Genomic DNA, 25,437 nt, shown 5'->3' on the forward strand with positions numbered 1-25,437 from the left:
GAATTATGTAATGTACATTGTCTTTGAAGGCTAGAAAGTAGCCCTTCCCAATGCATTTTGCATATATGAACATTTTTGCTTCTTCCTTTATTTTCTTTTGTGAATGCATTTTCTTAATGTATACTTCATTTTTGTTTTTTTGGGGGTTTTTTTTTTTGTTTTGTTTTTATTGTGTTTAGTTTCAAATTTATTTCATTTATCCAGTGTTGAGTTCCATTCAACTCCTGCAGTGACCCCATGAGCAGCTTTCATATGTAAAGTTTACTATGCAAATATGGAATTGAATTATGTGACCAGACTTACCTTCTGTATGTCACACACATCCGTGAGCAGTTTAGAAGACTCTGTGTCTTTGAAAGTGGGAGGATACTGGAGTACCTGAAGAAAAGACACATGAATATAGGGAGGGCATGTAGATTGTGCACAGAATGCACCTTAGCTGAGAACCAAAGCAGGAACTTGTTTCCTGTGAGGCAATGGTGCTGTTCAGTATGCCACTCTGTCACCCTGTGGTTCATTATGTGGTACAGGAAAGTCATTAGGGAAGTACTACACTGTCATTATTATATCCCTAATGTAGTGGCGCCCTTTTTGCATTTGTCTTCAGCCTGAATGAATAAGAGTGATTGCCTGTATGAGTGTCTGACAGTTGGTCAGAATTTCTGGTATTGTATTAGCTCAGTCCCCTCAATATGAGGCAAAGGCTGTGGCATTGTAATCTGTTAACTCTAAATGCAAGCAGCTAAAGGTGGTCTGTTTTTGAAGGGCATTTATTCCCCTTACACTGTTCAGGTTGTGCCCGTGTACCGTGATGGTTTCATTAAAGTATTCATTCTCATGTCATAGTTATTGCTTCCACCGTGGTGTGCATCATGCTTTCCTTGCATGTTAGAGAATCATACGATCTGAAGTAGTTAACTTCATTTGATCAGCAACCTGTGGGTATCGGATCCGACCCGGCAGCTTTCCAAGCTAGAGATCCAAGCTCCAAGCTCCTCACCTATCATACCCTGCTACCTCCCTCCAGTCCCCAGATCTCGTTTGCCGCGGCTTCTTGAAGCACGAATGACGAGCTCCTGGCGGTTTTGTGAGTGGTTTAATAGGGTTTTTTGCTCTGTTTTTTTCTCAAAAAAGTGTGTGTGTGTGTGTGTGTGTGTGTGTGTATATTAATCGACCCTTAGTTTATTTAGCTTAAATTGTTTTAGTAGTCAGTTAGTCTTAACCTTTCCCTTCCCCTTATCTGTGTGTGAGGGTGTGTGTGTGAGTTGTCATGGCTGAAGGCCCTAAGGCCATATTTTCTAAATGCTCTGAGTGTGGCCATAAACTGTCCCCAACCGATGGCCACACTCAGTGTGTTATTTGTCTGGGGGTGGCTCCTTTATCATCAGGCTGCCAGATCTGTGCCGCCTTCAACCCCCGGGCTTTGAGGGACAAGAGGACCAAGTTAATCCTTGTGGGCCTTTTGCCCGCGGATTCTGCTTCTTCCTCCTTTCCCTCAGTGGCACCAGCTGCGGCTGTTCAACCAACTGTTCCTGCTCCCCTGGCCAGGACTCAAACTCCCACTGTGTCCCACGGAGAGAGAGACTCCAGAAAGAAGGGTAGGCAAGGTAGAGAGAAGGAAAGAGACAGGGAGAGGCATAGGAGCCACAAGCAGCGGGCCGATTCTGCCCCTCGGCCCCGCTGGCTAAGCAGCTCCTTTCTCCCTTGAAGGTCTCTGGGTCTTCCCCCTCTCGGCTCCGTTCTCCACATTTCTCGCCGGAGGAGACCCGGTCACCTTCGAGGTGACCTTCCTGGCCAGCCTCGGCGGCTTCTTCTAGATCAACGAGGAGCCTTTCGGACGCGGACATGGACCGGATGATGCGTTGCTTCCTCCAGGCCCAGATACAGATGGGAGTGCTCTTGCCCCACCCCTCCGGGGGGGGGCTCGGCCCCTTTCTTTGCCCCATTGCTCCTTCTCCGATCCATTATCAGGTTTCAGAGCTGTCAGATCCGGGTAGCGTCGGAGCTGGGGAGTCGGCACCATAGTAATCGCTACTTCGCCGGCTGTACCCTCGAGTTTGTTGGGTCCTTTTTCTGATCAGAGCTCTCGGAGCCGTGAGCCGAGCCTCGGATCCGGAGGGGTGAGTGTGTCTTCGGCTCCGATGCAGTTGGAGCACACTTCTCTTTTGGGTCCGATTGCTCCGGCGCCGATCCACATGTCGGGTCTGAGGGGGCTGCTCTCGGATCCTAGGGAAAGCGGTTCCCTTCGGCCTTCAACGTCGTGGAGAGGGTCCTCTCGAGGGATTCGAGGCCCCAGGCTTGTGCTACGGATCCACCCGCCATTCCCTCACAGACGGGCCTGTCTTCCATCATCCGGCCCCAGGGACAGCCTGCATCTACGTCCCAGATGGTTCCCCTAGAGGAACAGGACCTGGTTGGTGAGCCCTCATCGGACAGCCCCCCCGAAGAGGCTCCTCACAAACAAAAGTGTAAAAGGAGGCACTTGCACTCCCCCGAGTCCCTCACGGAAGACACTGACTTGGAGGAAGGGGAAGGTTCCCCCAAGGTCACCCCCCAAAGACGTCTCGTTTGGAGACATCATGGAGATGCTGCGCATTAGAGGGGGTGGTCAGCCCAAAAAACCTTCCTCGGATGAGTCTGTGTTTCTGGAGGCGTTTGACGCAGGCCCATCTACCTCTTGGGTGTCCCCTCCAGCTGACCCCCTGGTAGATCTTATAACTACCAGGGTGTGGAAGGAGCTGGACACTGTAGAGCCGATCCCCAGGAGACCAGATAAAATCCTTAGTCCCCTGACAGACAGGACGGCGTGGAGCAAAGGTTCCCCAGTAGATGCCATGGTGGTGGCGGTTGCCACCAAGAAGGAACTGGCTCAGGATAGTTCCTCGGTACATCCTCCTGACAAGGAGTCTCAGACGATGGACCGCATTGGAAAGCGGATGTTCGCTTCAGTCACCTTCTCCGTAAGGGCGCTGAACTACTTGGCATACGTGATTCGCCTTCAGCAGGATCTAATCAAAGAGTACGCTGGGTCACCCCTGGAATCCATGTCAGCCGAGGACAAAAGAACCTTCTCGGCATGAATGGCCACTCTAAAGTTGGTATCCAACACTTCCATGTGGCTGCCCTTTGACGGTTCTACCTTGTTTGGCAAGACCATCCGCGATGCGCTACTCCAGAGCGAGAAGGACAGGAAGACGTTGTCTGCCGTCGGAATCCGCTTCTCGGCTCCTCAAAGGTCCGTTTCCAGGAACCAGAGAGGACAAAAGAAGATGTGGTTCCGGAAATCTCAACAATCCCATTTCGCTCCGCACCCTTCGTCCTTCAGAGACAGGGGAGGACAAGGCAGACTCCGGCCCAGAGGCAGAGGGGGGCCGAAGAATTTCGGGTCGAGGGAACCTTTTTCCGACCGACCTGCGCAGGGGTTGCCCGACTGCTCCTCTCTAGAGGCAGTCGGGGGGGGGGGGGCGTTTCTCAGAACACCTAGCACATTGGGAGTCCATCATGACAGATCGCTGGAGTGCTCCAAATAATATCCAGAGGTTGCTCTATTTCCTTCGAGAACCCTCCCCATCAGTCGGGGTGCCTCCCCGATGTCCCACCCAATCAAAGGGGAGGCGGCAGCTTTAGAGATAAAAGAGCTGCTAAGAAAAAGAGCCATCCAATGCGTCCCCCCAGGCCAGTCCGGATCAGGCAATTACTCCAGATTCTTTTTGGTGCCAAAAATGATGGGGGACTTAAGGCCAGCTTTCAACCTGTCTACATTGAACCTGTCCGTTGCCAAGGAGAAATTCCAGATGATCACCATTCAATCTATTCTCCCTCTTCTGCTGGAGAATGACTGGATGTGCTCCATAGACCTCAAGGATGCGTACTATCACATTCTAATGAACAGGCGATCCAGGAGGTTTCTCCGCTTTCGGTTGGGGGCCAGTCATTATCAGTTCAGGGTCCTCCCTTTCGGCCTCACCACAGCCCCCCAGGGTGTTCACCCAGGTCATGGCAGTTGTAGCGGCCCACCTGAGGCTTCAGGGAATACAGGTCTTTCCTTACCTGTGCGACTGGCTCCTCGCCGCTCCCACCAGGCATCTACTATGCTCGGCCAGGGATTATTTCATGCGTTTGGCCCACCAGTTGGGGATCACTATAATTTACAAAAAATCGTCCCTTCAGCCTACTCAGGTCCTGGACTTCATAGGGGCCAGAATAGACAAGCTTCAGTCCAAGGCCTTCTTGACGTCGGACAGACTCCTCAACCTAACTCTCCATGTCTTAGCCCTTCTACAGTCTCCGGCCCCACCAGTGGAATTAGTCCTGAGGGCACTAGGGTCTATGGCGGCGGCTGTCAACCTTTCACCCCTAGCCCGCTTGAATATGAGGGTTCTTCAATGGACCTTGCAGGTCCAGTGGTCCATCCTCCGACATCTGTTGTACTCCCCGATTCCCCTCAGCAGGGTTTGCAGGGAATCTCTGCTTTGGTGGCTCCATTCCCGAGAGCTTCGGGAAGGGCGGCCCTTTTTGATGCCTCTACCCCAAGCCACAGTGACCACGGACGCTTCTCGCCTAGGGTGGGGGGGCATTGCATGGGCAGAACCGTCCAAGGCATGTGGACTCCAACAGAGACCGTTCTGCATATCAGTGTTCTGGAGATGAGGGCAGTGCTTCTAGCGTTGCAAGCTCTCCATGCCCTTCTTCCTCTAGGGACTGTTGCAATTCAGACAGTTAACATGTCAGTGGTCTGGTACATCAACAAAAAGGGGGGAACCAGGTCTTACCCCCTTTGCCGAGAGGCCATGAGAGTTTGGGAGTGGGCGATGTCCACCAACCGTTTTCTGCTAGCAATGCATATTCCGGGTCGGTCCAACATTTTAGCAGACAAGCTGAGTTGAACTATCCTCTCACCTTACGAGTGCTCTCTGAACCCCTTGGTAGCGAAACAGATCTTCCTCAAATGGGGGTCAACCTTGCTGCGATTTGTTCGCATCACCTTCGAACGCGAAGTGCAGGAGACCCCCAGAGACGCTCTAGTTCATGCTTTGCCATCCAGTCTTCTTTATGCTTATCCTCCTCTCCCGTTAATGACAGAATTCTTGCAGAAAGCTCGTTGGTTGGGGAGCAAGGTTATCCTCATAGCCCCATTCTGGCCTCGTCAAACCTGGTTCCCATACCTGCGGTCTCATCTCATAGCTCCTCCTTGGATCTTAGATCCCATTCCGGATCTGATTTCTCATTGAAAACTCTGAACCTGGACGACCTCAAGCTTTTTGCTTGGTTGATCCAGTTCCGTTAGTGGCTAGGACTCCCGGCATCTCATCTGCAGTTAAATCCATCCTGGTGACGGCACATAAGCCTTCTACCAGGAACGTCCACAACAGTAAATGGAAACATTTTTCTATCTGGGTCGGGCAAAGGAATTTGGACCCCTTTACAGCTCCCATTCCAGCAGTACCTTGAGTTCTTATCCCACATTTTTCATCAGGGGGCCAGTTCTTCAACTGTGAAGGTTCAAATGGCGGCCATTTCCCACTTCCACATTGGAGACAATCTTGGTCCCTTAGCTTCCTCTAAGATCTGTAAGACCTTCTTGAAGGGCACCTTACTTTTAAGACCTACTGTCAAGAATGCGGCCCCTCCATGGGATCTAACCTTAGTCCTCCAGGCTCTTACTGGCCCCCCCTTTGAACCTGCAGCTTCGGTTGACTTAAAGTATTTGTCTTGGAAAACTGCCTTCTTGATTGCTATTACCTCAGCTAGAAGGGTATCGGAGCTTCAGGCCCTTTGTACTAAACCTCCGTATCTTGTCTTCCATAAGGACAGAGTATCCCTCAGGACTAATCCCTCCTTTTTACCTAAAGTGGCTTCCGAGGCTAACATCAACCAATCCATTAGTCTGCCTGTTTTCTTTCCTAACTACCAGAACAAAGGAGAGTACAGACTCCATTCATTAGATGTGCATAGACAATTGCACTTTTATTTACACAGAACAGCTGCCTCACGTAAGTCGGAGCAGCTCTTTGTTTCCTTTGCGAAGCCATCTTTGGGTAAACCAGTAATGAAGGTGACTCCAGCTAGCTGGATATCTCACTGCATTTTACTCATGTACAAAATTTCTGGTCAACCTGAGCCCATGGGGGTTCGTGCTCATTCTACCCGTTCTATGGTTACCTCTGCTACCTTTTGGTCAAGGGTACCCTTGGATGACATTTGTTCTGCGGCTACTTGGGCTTCCTCTCATACCTTTATTTCTCATTATAAATTAGATCTGATATCCAGAGGGAGGGCAGCCTTTGGCTCTGCAGTGCTCCGGAATATTCTTCCTTGAGGACCTCCCAAGTTTTTTGGTAGCTGGGGACTCTGTCCCACAGGTTGCTGATCAAATTAAGTTAACTACTTCAGATAAAGAAGTTATGTACAAACCATAACATTCCATCTAAGTAGGTAACTTCATTTGTCAGCAACTGACCCCCCCCCCCCTCCGTCCCCCTAACCTGTAGTTCGTTACCTGAATAATTAAGTGATTCACTCCAGGTAGGTATCAGGTTAGGATGTTTAGGTTTTGCTTGTTCTGGTGCTGTCTGATAATTGGGCAAATCCGATCTGAGGACTGGAGGGAGGTAGCAGGGTATGATGGGTAAGGGGGAGGAGCTTGGAGCTTGGAAAGCTGTCGGGTCGGATCCGATACCCACAGGTTGCTGACAAATGAAGTTACCTACTCAGATGGAACGTTATGGTGATAACTTCTTTTTAATGAAACTTTCTTAGGATAACTTTATAACCTTGAATTTTAAATTTTTTTTGCAGAATGAAGTGAATGCAATTAAGTGGGATCCAACTGGTAACCTGCTTGCATCATGTTCTGATGACATGACTCTAAAGGTAATGCAATTCAGTCTAACAAAGTAATACAGTATCTTCATTTAGCTATTTTTATAATGATAAAACTGTTTGATTTGCTGCATTATTCCAGTCAGCCTGTTTTTTTTCTTCCAGTGCCTAATCCACTGCTATTGTATGGAACAATCAGTCTAACAAAGTAATACAGTATCTTCATTTAGCTATTTTTATAATGATAAAACTGTTTGATTTGCTGCATTATTCCAGTAAGCCTGTTTTTTTTCTTCCAGTGCCTAATCCACTGCTATTGTATGGAACAAAAGTGATTTGTCATGTACTATTAATCTTCCATCCAAGTTTTCTTAGCTTATTTCAGGTGCAGGACTTGCTGCATAGCTGGGATCTTAGGTTAGCTTACTCTGATTTGGAGTGTACTCAGGCAGATATTAAACACCTTTAAACTGCATACCTCCCTCATTTGGCAGAACTTTTTTTTTTTTTTTTTTTTTTTTTTTTAACAGATTCTGTAATGTTAGTCTCTCACCCCCTTCATGTCATTTTTACAACAGTTAGTAAACCACATGGGCCAAGTCTGGTTATACGTACAGCACTGACTGTGCCAACAGTAGGGCAAACATCATTTCATTGAAATGTAGTGTTATAGAGCAGTGTTTATCAACCGCCAGTCAGTGGAAGGGCTCCAGTGCGGCAGAAATTTCCTGCCTGTCCGTGAAATGAAAGATTTATTTTTTAATTAAAAAACTGTCTGTGTACATATTTGTCTTCCGCACGCACAGAATTTGAATTCCAGAAAACATTTGAAATGCAGACCATACTGTGGTGGTGGTGTTGCAGTAGCGTTGTCGCTTCACAGTAAGACGCTGTCCGGTTCGATTCTCAGCTAGAGCGTCTTCTGCGTGGAGACATGCGTGAATGGGCGTACCTTCGTTGAAGGTTGTGCGTCAGGGGTGGTAACTCGGCACGTAAAAACTAACTACCAATCATTAGTGGACCGGAGTTCCGCTGTGGCAACCCCTAACCGGGAAAAGACGAAAGACACAACAACATTTGAAATGCAGACCATGAACGGACAAGTGAGAGATGTGTGTTTGTGTGTGTGTAAGAAGTAGGTAGGTGGGGGTATGTTTCTGTGATAGCTCTCAACTGTACAGATTTTTGACTCATATTTTCAGTTTGTTCTTCGTAAAATGTGTGGTTTTCTGGCAAAAACAGGACTGAATTCATTAAATAATGGCATACATTTGAATTTCAGACTTAATATCCTTCAGAAAATGTGTATTAACACAAATCCTGTTATTCTAGCAAATTTTTAAGTTTATAAGAGCAATATGTAAACTCTTTCCTTATTTTTAGGCCTTTGTTTCCCCTATTATTTTATGCTTTGTCCAGATTTCTTGAACTAAGAGGTTGAGAGGTGTGTGTGTGTGTGTGTGTGTGTGTGTGTGTGTGTGTGTGTGTGTGTGTGTGTGTGTGTGTGTGTGTGTGTGTGTGTGTGTGTGTAAAAAGAGGGGGAGGGAGGTGTCTCTCAACTGTCGAGATTTTTGCCTCATATTTTGTCTGTTCCTTATAAAATTTGGGGGGTTTATTTTGGCATATCCATGACAACAGACTTTACTGAACTAAACAATTATAGGCATTTGAGTTTCAGACTTAATATCCTTCAGGAAATTCACAATAGCACAATACCTTTTATTCTAGCAACTTTATAAGTTTGTGAGAGCAATATATAAAGTTTGTCCCTATTTTGGCACTTTGTTCCATTATTTTTGCCTTTGCCCAGATTTTTTGTGCCAAGAGGTAGGTAGGTGTGTGTGTGTGTGTGGGGGGGGGGGGGGTGTATGTATGCATGTAAGCCCCTGATTTTCAAGGACATCCCTGATTTTGACTGACATTTTAACTCTGTCCCTCTTAATCAAACATAAAAGTAGTGATTTTTGGAGAAAAGGTGATGAATTACACTTGACAAAAAAATAACAATAATTAAGTTACAGGCTTCTTTTGCTTTAGAAAAATGCAAACTCGCTCATGTTGTGTTATTTTGTCAGTGTTTTAAGTTAATATTACTAATATATGAAAAATGTCCCTAATTATTTCTGGATTTGTCCCCGATTCTGTTGGGAATTTGTCCCTTTTTGGTTGAGAGGTATGGGTAGGTTTGTGTGTGTTTGAGGTAGGTAGGTAGCATACCTCTCAATTGTCCAGATTTTTGCCCGATAATTTTGGTCTGTTACTCATAAAAAAGACTGACGTTTCAGACTTCATATCCTGGCAATGATTTTTCAGCATTTCTCACTTAGTGTGACCACAGAAATCGAATATACTGTGTATCTATGTATTTCTCAATTGGTGAGATTACTGTGTTGGCATACAGAGATTGTTTTAATTGGTTCTTTATAAATAATGTTTTTTATTTCTGTCTTAGCGGTCCCCGAAAGGATGCTCCTATTTTCACCAGTGCCCAAGTGTAGAAAGGTTGCAAATTATTGTTATACAAGAATTATTACATTGCTGTTCTAAAACTCACATTTATGCAAGCACAGACAAAAATATCAGATACGTTTCTGTGTGTATTAATTTTCACCCCACAGGATGTGAAGTGGATGTCGTAAGTCTCCATACTTCTACATAGCAAATGCCATCCCCTACATCACAGGACCAGCGTTTACAGACAGTGACTACCTGCTGCCCTGTTCTGAATGTTTCTACAGAGTAGTAACAGGCTTTAAATGTAAGCACTTCATAGAGGCAGTGTTGGGGAAGCTGAGTATTTTGTCACTTTATTGTTGTCTTTTCTGATATCTCATTTTTTGCAGAATGATAGCACAGGTGTTTCTGAAATACCCATTTCAAGTGCATCTTAAAGAGCTGACATTTGTGAAATCTCACAGAACCAGTGCCTTTTTATCTTAAGTGTTTCTACGTTTCTGTAGAGTAGCAGCACAGGCATTTTAGAACCAAGCAGCTTAAAATGTCCTAGTTTTATTCTCACCTTGTTATGCAGTTATAGTGCCTTGCTTTTCTCAATGCTTTTTATGCCTTGGAGTTGATACCAGGTGGTTGATTGTATGAAAAGAGGTTGATTTGCCCTTCTTGTGCTGTGCTGAAGGCAAACTGAGGGTATCAAAGCAGTAGTTTGGTGCCATCCACTGGCTTATTTTGTAAGCACTAAGACTTTTTCTTATTTATCTTTCATTTCAGTTTGCAGTTTAAATATTGAGACAGTTGTGTAACAAACCATTCGAGGAAAACTCTTAAATCATTTCATTCTTAAATCGTGTATATTTCATTTTAAAAATAACAAACATGTAAGCTGAACAAGCTAGTACTGTATGGGTTACTAGGACTTAAATTAGGAGGTGGAAAAAGTCGATATTTTGTGTTACTCTGACAGAACTGACTTTGTGAATTGTGTTGACCTTTAAATTCTTCCTGTCCTTATCCCCAGCTTGTACTGCATGCCATTAAATTTAGAGAGGAGTTCCCACTCCAGTTTCAGTCAATTTCATTACTTTTTAAGGTAGATATTCCATTATTAGAAAGAAAAGCTAAATTAACATGTCTGTTAATCTCTGTACTTTCAGTTTGCCTTTATATAATTATTTTTTTGTTTTTGTTTGGGCCAAGCAGTGTTTTTATAGCAGCTAATGTGACAAAAGGATGATTCTTTGGTAGCCTTCAGGGCAGTATACCACAGGAATTGAGACTGTTTAGCACCTGGAAGTTCTTCAGTCATTTGCTCCTCCTTCCCACAATGCTGCTTTGGTTCCCTTCTCTCCAGTTCTTTGTTGCTGCACATCTAGTTTGATCATGGAAGTTTGTTCCTTCAGTGCTTTGACATATTTAGCTTCTTAACAAGATCAGAAAACCCTTCTCCTTTGATTTCCTTTTTTCTTTTCCTCGTGAATTTTTCCAGTTTTTTTTCTTCACCTGCATTGACATTGAGGTCCAGCAGCCTGATTTTCCAGTACACATGGAAGGGAAGAGGTGAGGTGTTCTCAAGTTTAAATTCTAGTACCAGAGCAAAGGGAAAGTCAGGCAAGGCTGTGCCCTGCCAGTGATGCTGGCCACATCTCCAGTGAATTCATTGGCATTAGTCCTGTAACTGATGCTTAATAAACTTCTTGATCCAAGATCATTACCATTCACCAGTTGGGATTTTCTTTTCCTGTCATAGAATAAGGCAATTCCAGTACCTACACAGCTGTATTTTTCAGTATCGATCATTGCAGGCACTCAGACATTTCTTGGCATTGTGCACTCCACATCTCTTTCTGATGCTGGAACTTCTCACCAATTCAACATATAGTTCTACTGCATTTCCCATAATGTTTGACACTTTATTTGCAATTTTGCCCCCCTTTCCTACAGCATTCACATTCCAAATTTCTTTCCTACCTGTTTTGTCAGATCTGACCCTTGTAGGTATGATGTTTGTGCATTAGGTTCCCATGTACTCTTTCCAGATTTGTATGTAACAGATCCTGTCAATACTTAATAGGCCCAGTGTCTGATGCCTGCGTATCATGCTGCTAAACATCTGGTCGTACCGTAAGCATCTGCACCAGAACTGCTGCACCTGTTCTTGAACAAACAGGCCACTCTTGTCATCTTGCAAGTCCGTACATTTCTCCAAAAGTCCACAGGAAGTCCAGTTTGTCTCAATCACAGCCAGAGTCCCAAGTAATGCAGTGAGCATCAGATCCACAAAGTCATCATCCTGCTGTTTCAGCTGGGAAAGTCTCTATAGTGTGGGTCGATAGAATGGTGGTTGACCCACAGATCCAGTCCTCTAACTCCAGAGGTGGTTGCAGGAAGCTTGTCGACTTGGCCCTCAGCCTCCTGGGTGGTATTCTCCTTGGTGAATATCCCGAAAGATGCCACTAAGACAGCCTGAGACAACACTGACAGAGTAGTCCTGTTTCCCAGAAAGTCAGGATTTTCCACCACCTAAAGAAAGATCAGTCTGGTCAGAGATCCCAAAGCCAAGTCCATTTGTCTTGGCAGTAGTCCTAAAAGGACTGACACTCCTCAGTGTCCTAGTGTCTGTCCACCAGGTATGGAGTGTAGAACGATGTAGAAGTTAGGAAGATGTATGTTTGGTCCCAACTTATAAGTGAGCATGCTAAATTATCTAGCCAACATGATGTATTCTGAGAGGGAACTCGCCATTGAACTTGTCCGTTTGGATGAGAAGTTGACATGTGAACCATAGAAAGATATAATCAAGGCTCAGGCTGTCACATTCTCTAGTTTGATGAAATGCATGGTCCATGCCATTTATAACATGGATGAAGGTAGGGCCAGAGATGTGGCTGCCTGTGTAGTAATGTGTATGGAATTTTGTTTGGGGGGGACAACACTGTATGTATGGATTTTCTGTACATTGTCACTAGGCACTTGACAGCTGTGAGTGTCAAGTTTTCACTTTCTTAAAGGTCATTTACATAGAAACAAAGTAACCCAGTGATGGAAGTGGTTTTTTGATAGCCACAACAGAGTTGGCCCTTTTCACCCCCCCCCTTCGTTATGACCCCAGTCCCATCAGTAGTAAGAAGAAATGTAGGAGTTAATGGAATTGCTGCCATCTTGGGGCCTGTGGGCACTTAACAAGTGGTCATCAGCAATCCTAAAGCCTTTCTTCAGCTGCTTCTCTGTGAAGGTAGGTAGGAGAATGATGACCTTCCACTTTGAAGAATAGTCCAAGTTCATTTGCAACAAATGGGTTAAATGGCATATTACCCAAAGGGAGACCCTTCCACAGACCCCAATAATTACAGAACAGTCAGACTCTCAAAAAACGTATTTTGCAAGGTAATAGGTTCATAGGTTCGTACTAGGCTATCTGCCCTAGGGCATTTATAAACCTAGCCAGAGTGTGTGTGGCTTTCACCACCCCTTAGGATGAGAATACTAATAGAGAATTGTATAGAACTTTAGACAGACACTGGGAAATAAAGCCATATTGCATATGTCATGGAGAAGGTTGTCATATGTTGATCTTGCCTGCTAAACCTCGTACATTTTTTGAGAAAGCAAATTGCACTGTGGATAAAGGTTTAGCTATTCGTACATCTTGTTTGAAACTATACCTCATGAAGAGATCATGTATAATCTGTCTGTAGGATCTGAAGATAAAGCTGTAATAATTTTGGTCCTTAGTTGCTTTTGTAGATTATACACAGCATGTGAGGATAGGAGGACTAATTCCCACCACTCTTTCTTGGCTTTTTTTCCTTCAATTATCAAAACTGAATCCAAAATCCTGCTCACAAGATATGTAGATAACTGTAAGCTTGAGAGCATCATCCTTAACAGCATTGGCACCACCTCCCTTCTACCAGCACTCAACATTACACAAATGGTGCTGCAAAAAATAGTCTTGCTTTAAATGTAAAAAAAAAAAAAAAAAAAATGCAGCATGTTCACATTCAGCAAACCCTCCTACCAGCTTCATACAGTATTAGTCCGATCCGACCATAAGCTAATCACACTTGATATCCACATCCCGCCCCCACGCCACAAATTCTCCAAAGCCAACTTCATGCTTCTTAAGACAGAAGTGGTGAACTTCATGACACCCATGCAGATGGACAGTAAAGTTACAGCTGCTGAATCCTACACAAATGCACTCTATAAGCACTTACACGAGTTCATGGATCGTGCTATCCCAAACAGAACCAATACGCTATCCTCCCAAAAAAGGAAGCCAATCTGGTGGTCCCCTGCCATAAACAAACTGTACAACAGAAGGAAGAAACTGTTGCAAAAGAGAGTAAAATCCCATGAATGGAGGAGCTCCCTGGTCAGCCTCAGTAAGAAGCTGAGATCCCTTATAAGGTCCTCCAAAGCTAGCTACGAAAATAAAATTGCCACTAATTCCAAGGACAACCACAAAGCATTCTATAGCTATGTCAAGGATCTCAATGGCAACACCCAGATCTGCTCTGAGTTACAGCACAAAGGCAAGAAAATTACAGAACCAACTGATATTGCCAACATCCTGGCAGATAGGTTCAGTGCTAACTTTACCCCCCTCTCACCCCCTAAAGGGCCCATATCTATACAGGAAGAATGCAGCGTCCCTGTAATCACAACTACGCAGGTAAAAGCTGCACTCTCTAAAGCCAAAAACACAGCATCCATGGGACCGGACAACATCCCAGGCTGGGTTTTATACGAACTTCAGAACGAACTGGCTCCCCACTTAAGCACCATGTTCAGTAACAGCCTCACATCAGGCTTTGTGCCCACTGAATAGCCCACAGCAACAGTTATCCCACTCCACAAAGTGGGAACCACCACTGATCCCAGGAACTATCGACCTATTAGCCTGACTGCAAGGCCATGGAACGTATCATCATGGAACTCCTAAACAAAGACGATGGTAACCTCCAAACTCTGGATCCCACCCAGTTTGGGTTTGTGAAAGGCAGATCATGCCTCCTGAACCTGATCGACTTCTTTGAGGCAGTCACCAAAGCTGTAGATGAGGGTAAGGTGGTTCACACAGCCTATCTTGACCTCGCCAAGGCTTTCGACACCATCCCCCATTCTGGAATTATAGCTAAACATACTAAACTAGGTATAAATCCTTACGTCACAAGATGGGTTGTCAACTGGCTCACTGACAGAACCCACACTGTAAAAGTTACAGACTCCAAATCTGACCTCAAAGCAGTGACACGTGGAGTACCACAGGGTTCTGTCCTGGGACCTCTCCTGTTTGGTATCTACTTCTCTGAAGTACAGGCTAACACAGAAGGCCTCTGGCTAACGAAGTTCACAGATGACTGCAAACTAAGAGCCATAGTCAAGTCCCCAAATGATGTGGACATCCTACAGAAGGGCCTGGTGTCAGAGCCATGGCCTCAAACTCAATGCCAAAAAGTGCAGTGTCATCCCCTTTGGTAAAAACTCTGTACCCATGGACTACCACATAGACAGTAATCTACTTGACACCGAATGCGTGATAAGAGACCTTGGGACCCAGGTGGGCAGTAGTCTCTCCTTTGATAGTCACATCGCCACAGTAGTCAGGAAGTCCTTCTACGTGGCGCACCTCATCATAAAAGGGTTGTCATCCAGGAAAAAAGAGGTCATTGTTCCCCTCTACTCGACACTCATTAGACCCATTATAGAGTACAATGCCCCTTTTGGAATGTACCTCACAAGACATCTGCAGCAGCTGGAAAGGCCACAGAAGTACCACACAACGAGGATTTCTGGTCTCAAATAAATGCCCTTCACTGACTGTCTCAAAAAAATCCAGCTTTACTCCATAGCATATCGCCTACACTGAGGTGATCTCTGCCTAACATATAAAGCTATGTAAAACCCAGAGCTGTTGGACATGCTACACCTAAAGAAATCTGAATGCCTCTGAGCTACACGCTCTAGGGACCTAAACCTTGTCACCACAATAAACAGGACATGCTAGAGGGATAGATTCCTGTCCCAGAGACTTTCCATACTCTGGAACAGGCACTACCCATCTATGTCAAGCGAAGTTCTTCATTAGGACTTTTCAAGAAAAATCTTGATGAGTGGATGGGAAATAGGAAATACACCCCGGGGATCACTTCTGTGTCTCTGCTCGACAGTGGCACAGGAAAATAACTTTCTTGGGTGGCGCAGGCCAGGGAACCTTGTTGGCTAGGCTTACGTAGGCCCTTGGGCCGATAGCCTGGTACCTACCTTTGAACCTATAATAGGCAACAGATAACAGATGAGTGTTGTAAATGCTGACTATTTGATAAGTTTGTGGCTTCTACTATGGGCAGAGTAGGTTGAGTTGCCCAGCTGATCCTCCATGGAGTTGAGAGTCTTGCCAGTGAAGTAATTATCTCCCCACCTCTTTTGTAGTTATCAAGCCAGTAGTAGAATGTTGTACTGTGCTCTCTAATCTAATCACACACCACATTTCTCAGAGAGGATTGAAAGTTTTTCATTCTTGACTCTTGGCTAAAGTTTGCAATTGCCTGTTTTCTGTATTTTATTGTATTAGGGGAATTCTGTGCCTGATATGCAAAGATTTGGAGAACCACTTTTATTGTTTAAAACTTTTTGCATAGAATACCCCCTCCCATGATGACTTGAACATAAAGCACTCAGCTTCAGAAAACTTAATGACAACCATATAATGAAACATAACTTCACATCTTTAAGACTTCTGCACAGTAAGCTCCCCTTCTCAGTTACACTCAGCCCATTGATTCATATTTTCAAAAAGGAATTAGTGGACTATATAGGCATTCCTAATTCTAACACAAAATCCAAGACCTCATGCTCCTCAGTGACCAGTAGACCTGATTTTCTGCACCAATTCCAGGCCATATGCTTGTTACTGCTAGTAAGACTGAAGTCATGGCCGTTTACATCCCACCCCCAACCCCATTTACAAAATCCATTTCACCACATATTATCCGGCACCGCAAGTCCCTGACCTGTGCTGCACACTGTCAAAGAAAGCAGGCAAGAAAGGAAGCCAATCAGGCTCCTAAGCAAAAGAGCAGTCCAAGAGTTCCCATAAGACAGAAGCTTGTACTAATCTTTTTTGTGCTAAGGAGGACTGAAGACCTCTGGTCAGTTCTAGATTTCAGTGGCCTCTACAATTACGTAGTAAAAGAAAACCTCCAAACATTGGTCAGTGCACACAATCCTCCCATGTCTATCAAGAGGAGACTGGGTGCTGTGAACATGCAAGATACCCAAGTCCAGATAATTGCCAAGGAGTCCAGGAGAGGTATTTATACTTCTGTTATGAGGCAGAAGCTAGATGTTCTTTGTAGTCTCTGCTGCAGTAATGATTCTTGAGTCTTCCTGCCATTCAGACGCCTACAACTGTCCCAGTTTCCAGAATCTTTACATAATCCCTCGCCAAAGGATGTCCACAAAGAGCGATGCCTGAATGTCCAGGTGTAAGAAGAGCTCCTATCTGTGTTATTTTCAGATTTACTAGCCGTGCAGTCCAGTGTGCTTAACGTATGTTCAGTTCACTTGCAGTCGGTTGGTCATCTCATTTTTCCAGAGAAGCTTCTTCCAGGTAGATAATTACCCCACTGGGGAAATTTCTCTACTAATTTAATGTTCAAAAAAGTCAGTTGCTTGAAGTTTGGGAAGCAAATGTCACATAAAGATTTGCACTCATTTTGTCTGTTCAGCTTGGGGCCTCAGCACAACATCTGTAACTGGCCTGACTGTGTAAAATTCCATGGGAAAACTCTCAAACATAGGGCTGTGGTACTAGCCACCCAGATGGAGTCCTCCTCTTCTGCTACTTATGTGAAGTCACAATCCTCTGCTACCACGGGGCCTCCGCAGACTACAGCAATGGCTAGCATCATTCCAAAAAAAACAGATAAACCAAAAGGCCAAGAACAGCAATGTTAATAAAAAAGCTCCAGTTATCATCTTAATTCAGCCAACTCAGGTAAGCAACTTTTGGCCACCCCTGGTCCAGAGACTCTTAGGCCTGTACCCACTGGTGCAACCCTTCGGGAGGCCACCAGTGTTTCTGGCCTACCTACGTATGCTACCACTACACACACATTGGTCGCATCTGAGGTCACTGTACAGGGCTCAGTGTCCTTGCCTTGGGTCTGAAGGGAGACTATACCTGCCTTCCCAGACTACCATAGCTACAGCTGAAGCTGTGATAGGGTGACCACAGCCACCAGTCACTTCCCTAAAATGGATATCCAAACCGAAGTGAGCCATTTCTTTTTCTTTGCCACCACCTCTGACCACCTCTTCTCAGATTGAAGGCTAAGATCTCCTTAAAATAACAGAGGAGTTTGTGGTCTTCATGAAATCATGAGTACCCTTTCATTTTTCCACCTCTTAAGTCCTCCTCATCTAAAAGGAATAAGGAAATAGCTTTTCAGAACGAGGGAGATTCCTCTAGTCCTGAGGATGAGGGGGAATTGGCTTTCTTTGGCCACTTGCCACCTCAAACTTACCTAGACTCAGACTCTCATGGCACCTTCTCTTCCACCCTCCTTAAAAAAAGACCTTTCTTTGAGGAATACCCTGCAGAGAATGAAGGAGGATTTCAGTTGGGAAAGTAAGCAGTTCTCTCAGGCCCAGACCCACTGCCAAGCTTGCCTTCACCCAGACCACTGGCTATTTCTTCTGTGCATGTTGTATTAGATGACGTCTTTGACAACATTGCTTTACACCCTGATTCTGCTCATAGGAAGCTAGACAGGTTTTACAGAGTGTTTGAAGCTCACAAGCACATCTACAAATACCCGAAAGCTGACCCTTCTGCAATTTCCACTGAATCCACAAAACGTGTACTTAAGGAGTCAGCAAGACTTCCCCCTGCCTATTGGCAGGGAAAGTAGATTATTAGACAGATTTGGCAAGAAGGTTTGTACCTCTGCCACCCTGGCAGTGAGTGCTTTGAACTGTCAATTCCATAGGGCAGGGCTGTCAAAACTTAGGTAATCCGAGGGCCGCATTTAAAAAAAAGATATATCGGAGGGCCGCATGCACAATAATAAATACAGTACATATATTGAAATTACCTGGTTTAGCAAGCACTTTGACAATTTCATAGGAAGGTGAAGTCATGGTGCATATAAAACTTTTTATTGAAGCAGTAGAGAAGATGCAGTAATTTTTAAAGAACAAATGTCTTTCCATTAAGGGCCAGTTTTCTAGCAGTAGTAAATAAAACCTGCTGGCATTTAACCCTCATAACTCAGTTAGCAGTGTCAGTGTCTGCTTCTGCGTGCTGACTGTTCTTGGCAGCCTCTGTGCAGCCTTAAGTCAATTCTTCACAGGTCTGAACCACTGGAAATTGGTAGATAGCAATGCACAAAAAATTAGTCCTTTTTAGAAACAATCACAAAAAATGCCACGAGCGATGCCTTCCAACTAACACCGTTTATTAACTTTAAATGCAAAAGTAAAGCACGTTTTTCGTTCCGCTAAATTGCGGAACTTCTTCAGAAACAATTCTCTACTCACACAGGCGCTTATATTTATAATTTCTTAAGTATTTCATCCTGAAATGGCGCCAAAAACGAATCAATTAAAAATTTAAATATTTAAATTCCTTAAAGTTGTCTTAACCATAATATACGATGCTCTAAATTGCACTTACACACAATACATTATTACGAACTTCTCAAAACAGTGAAAATGTTTCAGATCAAATCGCAAGCACATAAATTAAAATCTCAGCCATCCCAGCCACAATATACGATGCTTTAAAATGTATTTACACACTTGTTTCTACGTCGGTAAGACGGATAGAAAATTCAGAGAGAGAGTATTGGAGCATTTAAGATGCATAAATCAGTACAAAGAAGAAAATGCATTAGCAAGACACATAATAATGTTTCCCAGCCATAAATTCAAGTTTAAAATTATACAACAAGTGAATCAAGATGAAAGAGGTGGACCTGTATCTCTAATGCTTGAAAAAATTGAACTATTATGGCAGATTAGGCTAAATGCATATATGTACCCGGGGTTAAATGATAAATGCAATATAATGTGTCTGTTAAAATTAAAAATGTCAAATGAGATAAAGACTATGCATTTTAATTTTAATTTTATATTTATATTTAATAAGTAATTTTATCATATATGTATTTATATACTGTAATTATAAATTATAAAATTTAAATTACATATATGATTTGATCTGAATAGTTATCAAATTTATATATTTTTGGGGATATATATATATGTATATATATCTATTATTATTCTTTTATTGTATATATTTTTTTATATATATGTATATTTTTTATATGTCCTTGATATTTCGGATAAATTGGGTGCTGTAAAAATAAATTTATTTATATATGAAATATCAGAAACTTCCGATTGTCTAAAAAGGTAATCTATAATGTCTAGTTCATAAATCAATTCTAATTTTAATTGTAATTTTAATGTAAATAATATTATCATGAATTTATGATTCAAGGGAGCTTGTGCGTGTGTGTGTGTATATATGTGCGCACACATAGTGCATATACACATATATATATTTTTAATGTGTATAAATACACACACATATGATGATATATTTTACATATATACATACTTTTTAATAAAATGTATTTCATATATATGCATGATTTTAATATATATATATATATATATATATATATATATATATATATATATTTTTTTTTTTAAATGATAAATGTCTGAGATTCTAATTTCAGTTTTATGTGCCTGCATTCTAATTCGGAACGTGTTCACTGTTTGAGAAGTTTAGAATAATTTATTGTGTGTAAATACATTTTAAAGCATCGCATATTGTGGCTGGGATGGTTGAGATTTTAATTTATGTGCTTGCGATTTGATATGAAACATTTTCACTGTTTTGAGAAGTTCATAATAATGTATTGTGTGTAAGTGCAATTTAGAGCATCGTATATTATGGTTAAGACAACTTTAAGGAATTTAAATATTTAAATTTTTAATTGATTCGTTTTTGGCGCCATTTCAGGATGAAATACTTAAGAAATTATAAATATAAGCGCCTGTGTGAGTAGAGAATTGTTTCTGAAGAAGTTCCGCAATTTAGCGGAACAAAAAACGTGTTTTACTTTTGCGTTTAAAGTTAATAAACGGTGTTAGTTGGAAGGCATCGCTCTTGGCATTTTTTGTGAAAGTTTGGTTTTGTTTTAGGTGCTTTTAAACAATGTCTGTTCTGGAGTGCTTATCACACCTCTGTTTAAAGTTATGACCAAATCCTGATGTTAAGTTGTCAATCTCGCCTTCATTCTTGCTGGATGGGTTCGGAGCCGATCCTCGGCTCCGACTCGGCACTTGCTTTAGCTCGAGAACTCCTTTTACCAGCTCGAGGCAACCCTATATCCCATGATGCAAGGCGGAACTACCCCAGATCTCGTTTGCCGCTTAGCGAAAGAGGTCTCCTTTGCCAGCTGAGGTAAGTTTTTCTTTGTAAAATAAGAAAAAGAGTAGTTAGGGGTTTATTTTTCCCTTTTAGTGTCAGTTTAGTCTGTAGTTAGTTACAGCCCACCCTATTCCCTTGTTTTCAACTTTTTTATAATCTTTAGTCTAAAGTTTTTTAGTCAGGCCTACTTCCCCATTGGTTATTCCTTCCTGTGTGTTTGTGTAAGGGATTAATTTGTGTGTTTGTTGGGATTGTTTGTGTTTCCATCCTCCTAGGATGTCAAAGGAAGGCAAGGTCTCAGGCTTCAAGAAGTGTGACCAGTGCTGTCAGAAAATGTCTCTGACAGACGGTCACACTTCTTGTGTTTATTGCCTGGGGCCTTTGCACCTGCAGGACTCCTGTGCTTTATGTCATGCTTTTAGCCAAAGAGTCCTGCAGGAAAGGAGGAATAAACTCATCCTCCGAGGCTTACTTAAGCCAGAAGGTTCTCCTCCTAAATTAGGGTCAGGAAAACCTTCTAAACCACCGAAGGCTCAGGCTACAGTGTCCAAGCCTCCTCCGGTGGCTCCGGCTCCGTCGGAGCCGACATCGGCTCCGGCTGGAGCCGATACATCTGCTGTTCAAGTAGTGGGTTCGGCGACGACCGGCTCTGATACCCTGACTACTGTGGCCTTGTCGGCTCCAGCTGGAGCCGACACTTTATCCAGCATCGGAGCCGAGATATCCTCGGCTCCATCTGGGGTTCAAGGGACTTCGGCTCCGATGGCTTCGACCCCGTAGAGGTCCCGGTCCCCTTCTATACTGAGTATCCACTGCCCGGGTCTCCTCTTTGTCGGAGCGGAGCCATCGGAGCCGATCTTCGAGATCTTCCAGGCTGTCTGACCACGATTTAGAGAGGGTGGTAAGCAGGCTGTTGAAGTCTCAGGCACTGGCCCAAATGCTCCATAGCCCATCTCAACAGACTTCGGCTATAGCCCCAATCCTTGAACTTCCTCCTCCGACTCCACACCGCAGTTCGGAGCCGGAGCTTCGGGACAGTGAATGTTTCGATGCCGGAGCCGATACATCCTTCGCTCCGCTGCCTCGGCTCCGATCTCCTCCTTGAGACCTTCCTTGGAGGGATCCGGTCGCCGGGTTTCCACTGTCGGCCCGAGGGGCTAGTGGCATCGGACCCTTGTCCGACCCCGCTCTCCCTCTCGGGCTTCGCTTTGGTAAGCTCGGCCGACATCGGCCTCGAGCCTTCTCTCTTTGGAGCCGCCATTCCTGTTTCTTCGAGCGGTGTGTTCCGGCCTCCCGGGGAGAGGAGCCTTTGAGGTGATGAGGAGTGTCCTGGCCTCTGAGTCTGGTCAACGGTCCATCCCTCTAGCTCCTCCCTCTTCAGTGCCTGCAGATGCCTCTTGCCAACCTCTTGCTCACAGGCCCCGGGATCCATCGCCCCAGGTTTCCCCACTGGGAATTTCCTCCTCTTCCGAGGTTTCTCCTGATCCTGCAGGGGAACCCCCTCGGAAGAGGACGTGTAAGAGGAAACACACAGACTCCCCTGAGTCTACTACATCTGATACCGACTTGGATGAGTCGGAGGGTTCCCCACGGTCCCCCTCTGAGGATGTCTCTTTTTCAGACATCCTTGAGCTCCTCAAACAGAGGGGGAATTGGCCCTCCATTGACCCCTCCGAGGATGAGTCGGTATACCTGGAGGCTTTTGGATCCCGACCTCCACCTCCTGGGTGTCTCCGCCTTTCGACCCACTCATGCAGGTAGTGGCTCGTAGGCGGGTGGCTCCAGATTCTGTGGAACCTGTCCCCAGAAGACCATCCAAATTCATTACGGCCCCTTCGGACAAACAGTTCCTTTCCAAGGGTGTTCCGGTGGATGCTATGGTGGTGACGGCTGCCACTAAGAAGGAATTGGCGGATCCTTCAGTACCTGTCCATCCTCCTAATAAGGACTCTAGGACCATGGACAGGTATGGAAAGCGGATGTTTTCTTCAGCGACCTTTGCTATGCGTTCGCTGAATTATCTTTGTCACTTCACCAGGCTTCAACGAGATGTTCTCAAGGAACTGGGAGAAGTAGTCCAGGATCCTTCTGCTGCTGGGGCTCAGGAAAAGATTGCCTCGCAGCTTGCTATCCTGAATTCCATATCTAACTCCTCCATGCGGCTCATATCCTATGCGGCCGATGGAGCGAGCAGGGCCGCAGGCACAGGAGTTTCTCTTAGACGCCAAGCCTGGATGCGGCTTTGTAATTTTGCGGACCCCTTTAAGGCGTCCTTCACTAATACCCCCTTTGATGGTTCGGCTTTGTTCGGACCTCAGGTGAAGGATACCTTGACCAGGTGTGAGCAGGACGGTAAAACTCTTTCTGCCATTGGAGTTCAGTTTTCCACTCCTTCTAGACCATACCCCAAGGGTCAGAAGGGGGGGAAGATGTGGTTCCATAAAGCCCAAGGAGCTACACCGGACACACATGGTCAGTTTACCCCCAGAGGCAGAGGGGGTAACAATAATAGACGCCGCCCTAGAGGCAGGGGGGGTCCTCAGAACCAGGGCAACAGGGAGTCTCTTCCTGAGAAGCCCTTTCAGCATCCCTGAGGTGTTGCCCAACTGTCCACCCTTGGAGGCAGTCGGGGAAAGGATTTCGCTGTACCCAGTATCCTGGCAATCCCTATCTCAAGAGATGTGGGTACAGTCGATTATATCCGAGGGTTACAAAATCCCCTTCGAAAGGTTTCCCGTACCTCTTCAATCCCTTCCAGACATCTCACCCGGTCAAAGGGATTTGGCAGAACAGGAGGTTTCAAAGCTCCTAGAAAAAAGAGCCGTCCAGACTGTGCCAGCAGACCAGGTAGGATCCGGCGTCTACTCCAGATTCTTTTTGGTCCCCAAAAGGACGGGAGATTGGAGACCAATATTAGACCTGAGCAATCTGAACAGATTTGTCAAGAAGGCAAGATTCCGGATGGTCACGCTTCAGTCCATTCTGCCCTTTCTGGGCAAGGACAACTGGATGTGCTCTATAGACCTTCAGGATGCGTACTATCACATAAAGATTCACAGACGCTCCAGAAGGTTTCTCCGCTTTCGGCTAGGGACCAGTCATTACCAATTCAGAGCCCTGCCCTTTGGCCTCACTTCAGCCCCCAGAGTGTTTACCAAATGCATGGCAGTGGTCACAGCTCATCTGAGACGTCGAGGATTCCAGGTGTTTCCCTATTTGGACGACTGGCTCCTCTCCGCCACCACCAAGTGTCAGCTTCTTCAGTCCAGAGACTACACTCTACAGCTTTGCAGGAGTTTGGGAATTTCAGTAAACTTCGAAAAATCTTCTCTGCTGCCTTGCCAATCTATCACCTTTATAGGCGCAGAATTAAACACCGTCAAAATGTTAGCCAGAATAAAGAATTCTGGACATCCAAAAATTTGTTCGGCTTCTTTTGCAAAGCAACAAGATCAAAGCCAGATTTATACTGAAGGTTCTAGGTCTTATGGCTGCGGCCATTGTTCTTCTACCACTGGCTCGCTTCCACATGCGTCTTCTGCAGTGGATGCTATTCACGCAGTGGTCGTACCACAGTCTCCCGATGAGGCACAAAATCTTGGTAACACAGTCGTGCCGAGCTCATCTGAACTGGTGGATATCTTCCCCTCTTCTTCATCAGGGCCGACCCTTTATTCCCCCTCCTCCAGTTGCCACAGTCACTACGGATGCCTCTCTGATCGGGTGGGGGCATTATCAGGGCAGGATGGTCCACAGGACGTGGCAACCCATAGAATACCATCTGCACATAAATGTCCTGGAGATGAGAGCAGTGCTTTTAACGTTGCAAGCCCTCAACGACTTTCTTCCCACGGGGACTGTTGCAGTACAGACGGACAACATGTCCGTAGTCTGGTACATCAACAAGCAGGGCGGGACCAGGTCCTATCCGTTATGTCGAGAAGCTCTCAGACTTTGGCAGTGGGCGATCTCTTCTCAGCGGTTTCTGATAGCAACGCACATCCCCGGCAGGTCCAACCTATTAGCGGACAGGCTGAGCAGATCCATTCTGATGCCTCACGAGTGGTCTCTCAATCAATCTGTAGTGGATCAGATTTTTCTGAAGTGGGGCACTCCTTGTTGCGATCTTTTTGCTACTCCTCAAAACAACAAGTGCCCGATTTCTTCACTCTTTCCCCTTCCAGGCCAACATCTGAGAGACTCTCTAACCCAGGATTGGCCCTGGGGACTTCTGTACGCTTTTCCTCCTTTTCCCTTGATTCCACAAGTCATTCAGAAAGCCACCGTTTTGAGAGCCAAGTTGATCCTCATTGCCCCATATTGGCCTCGACAAATTTGGTTTCCGTCTCTGCATCGTCACCTTCTGGTGCAGCCCTGGCATCTGGACCCAGTTCCGGATCTCTTGATCCACCAATCGGGTCAGCAGCACCGGGCCATTCACTCCCTCAACCTCACTGCTTGGTTGCTCCACTTCCTACCCTAGCCAGGCTACCGATGATTTCGGACTCAGTCAGAGACATTTTAGTCTCTTCCTTGAAGTCGTCCACTAGGACTGTTTATGCTAGCAAGTGGCGACGTTTTTCTATTTGGGCGAATTCCAGAAATATTGACCCTTTACTGCTCCTGTACATTCGGTTTTAGATTTCCTGGCGGAGGTTTTTCATTCAGGATCCTCGTCATCTACAGTCAAAGTACAACTGGCT

The 25,437-nt window shown here is 45.0% G+C and overlaps 1 protein-coding gene across 2 annotated transcripts in view; it reads left to right on the plus strand.

Moving 5' to 3' along the window:
• The window catches only part of TBL1XR1 (TBL1X receptor 1), a 3,130,276-nt gene that overhangs the window by 2,799,765 nt on the left and 305,074 nt on the right, over nucleotides 1–25,437 (plus strand). For both annotated transcript variants that reach the window (XM_044070133.1, XM_044070134.1), the window contains one exon: nucleotides 6,799–6,873. In XM_044070133.1, the coding sequence (XP_043926068.1) occupies nucleotides 6,799–6,873 (75 nt within the window). The remainder of the gene's footprint in view (nucleotides 1–6,798; nucleotides 6,874–25,437) is intronic.

Source organism: Protopterus annectens, chromosome 4.part1, assembly GCF_019279795.1.
Source record: "Protopterus annectens isolate FY-2018-M chromosome 4.part1, PAN1.0, whole genome shotgun sequence".
Taxonomy (NCBI): domain Eukaryota; kingdom Metazoa; phylum Chordata; order Ceratodontiformes; family Protopteridae; genus Protopterus; species Protopterus annectens.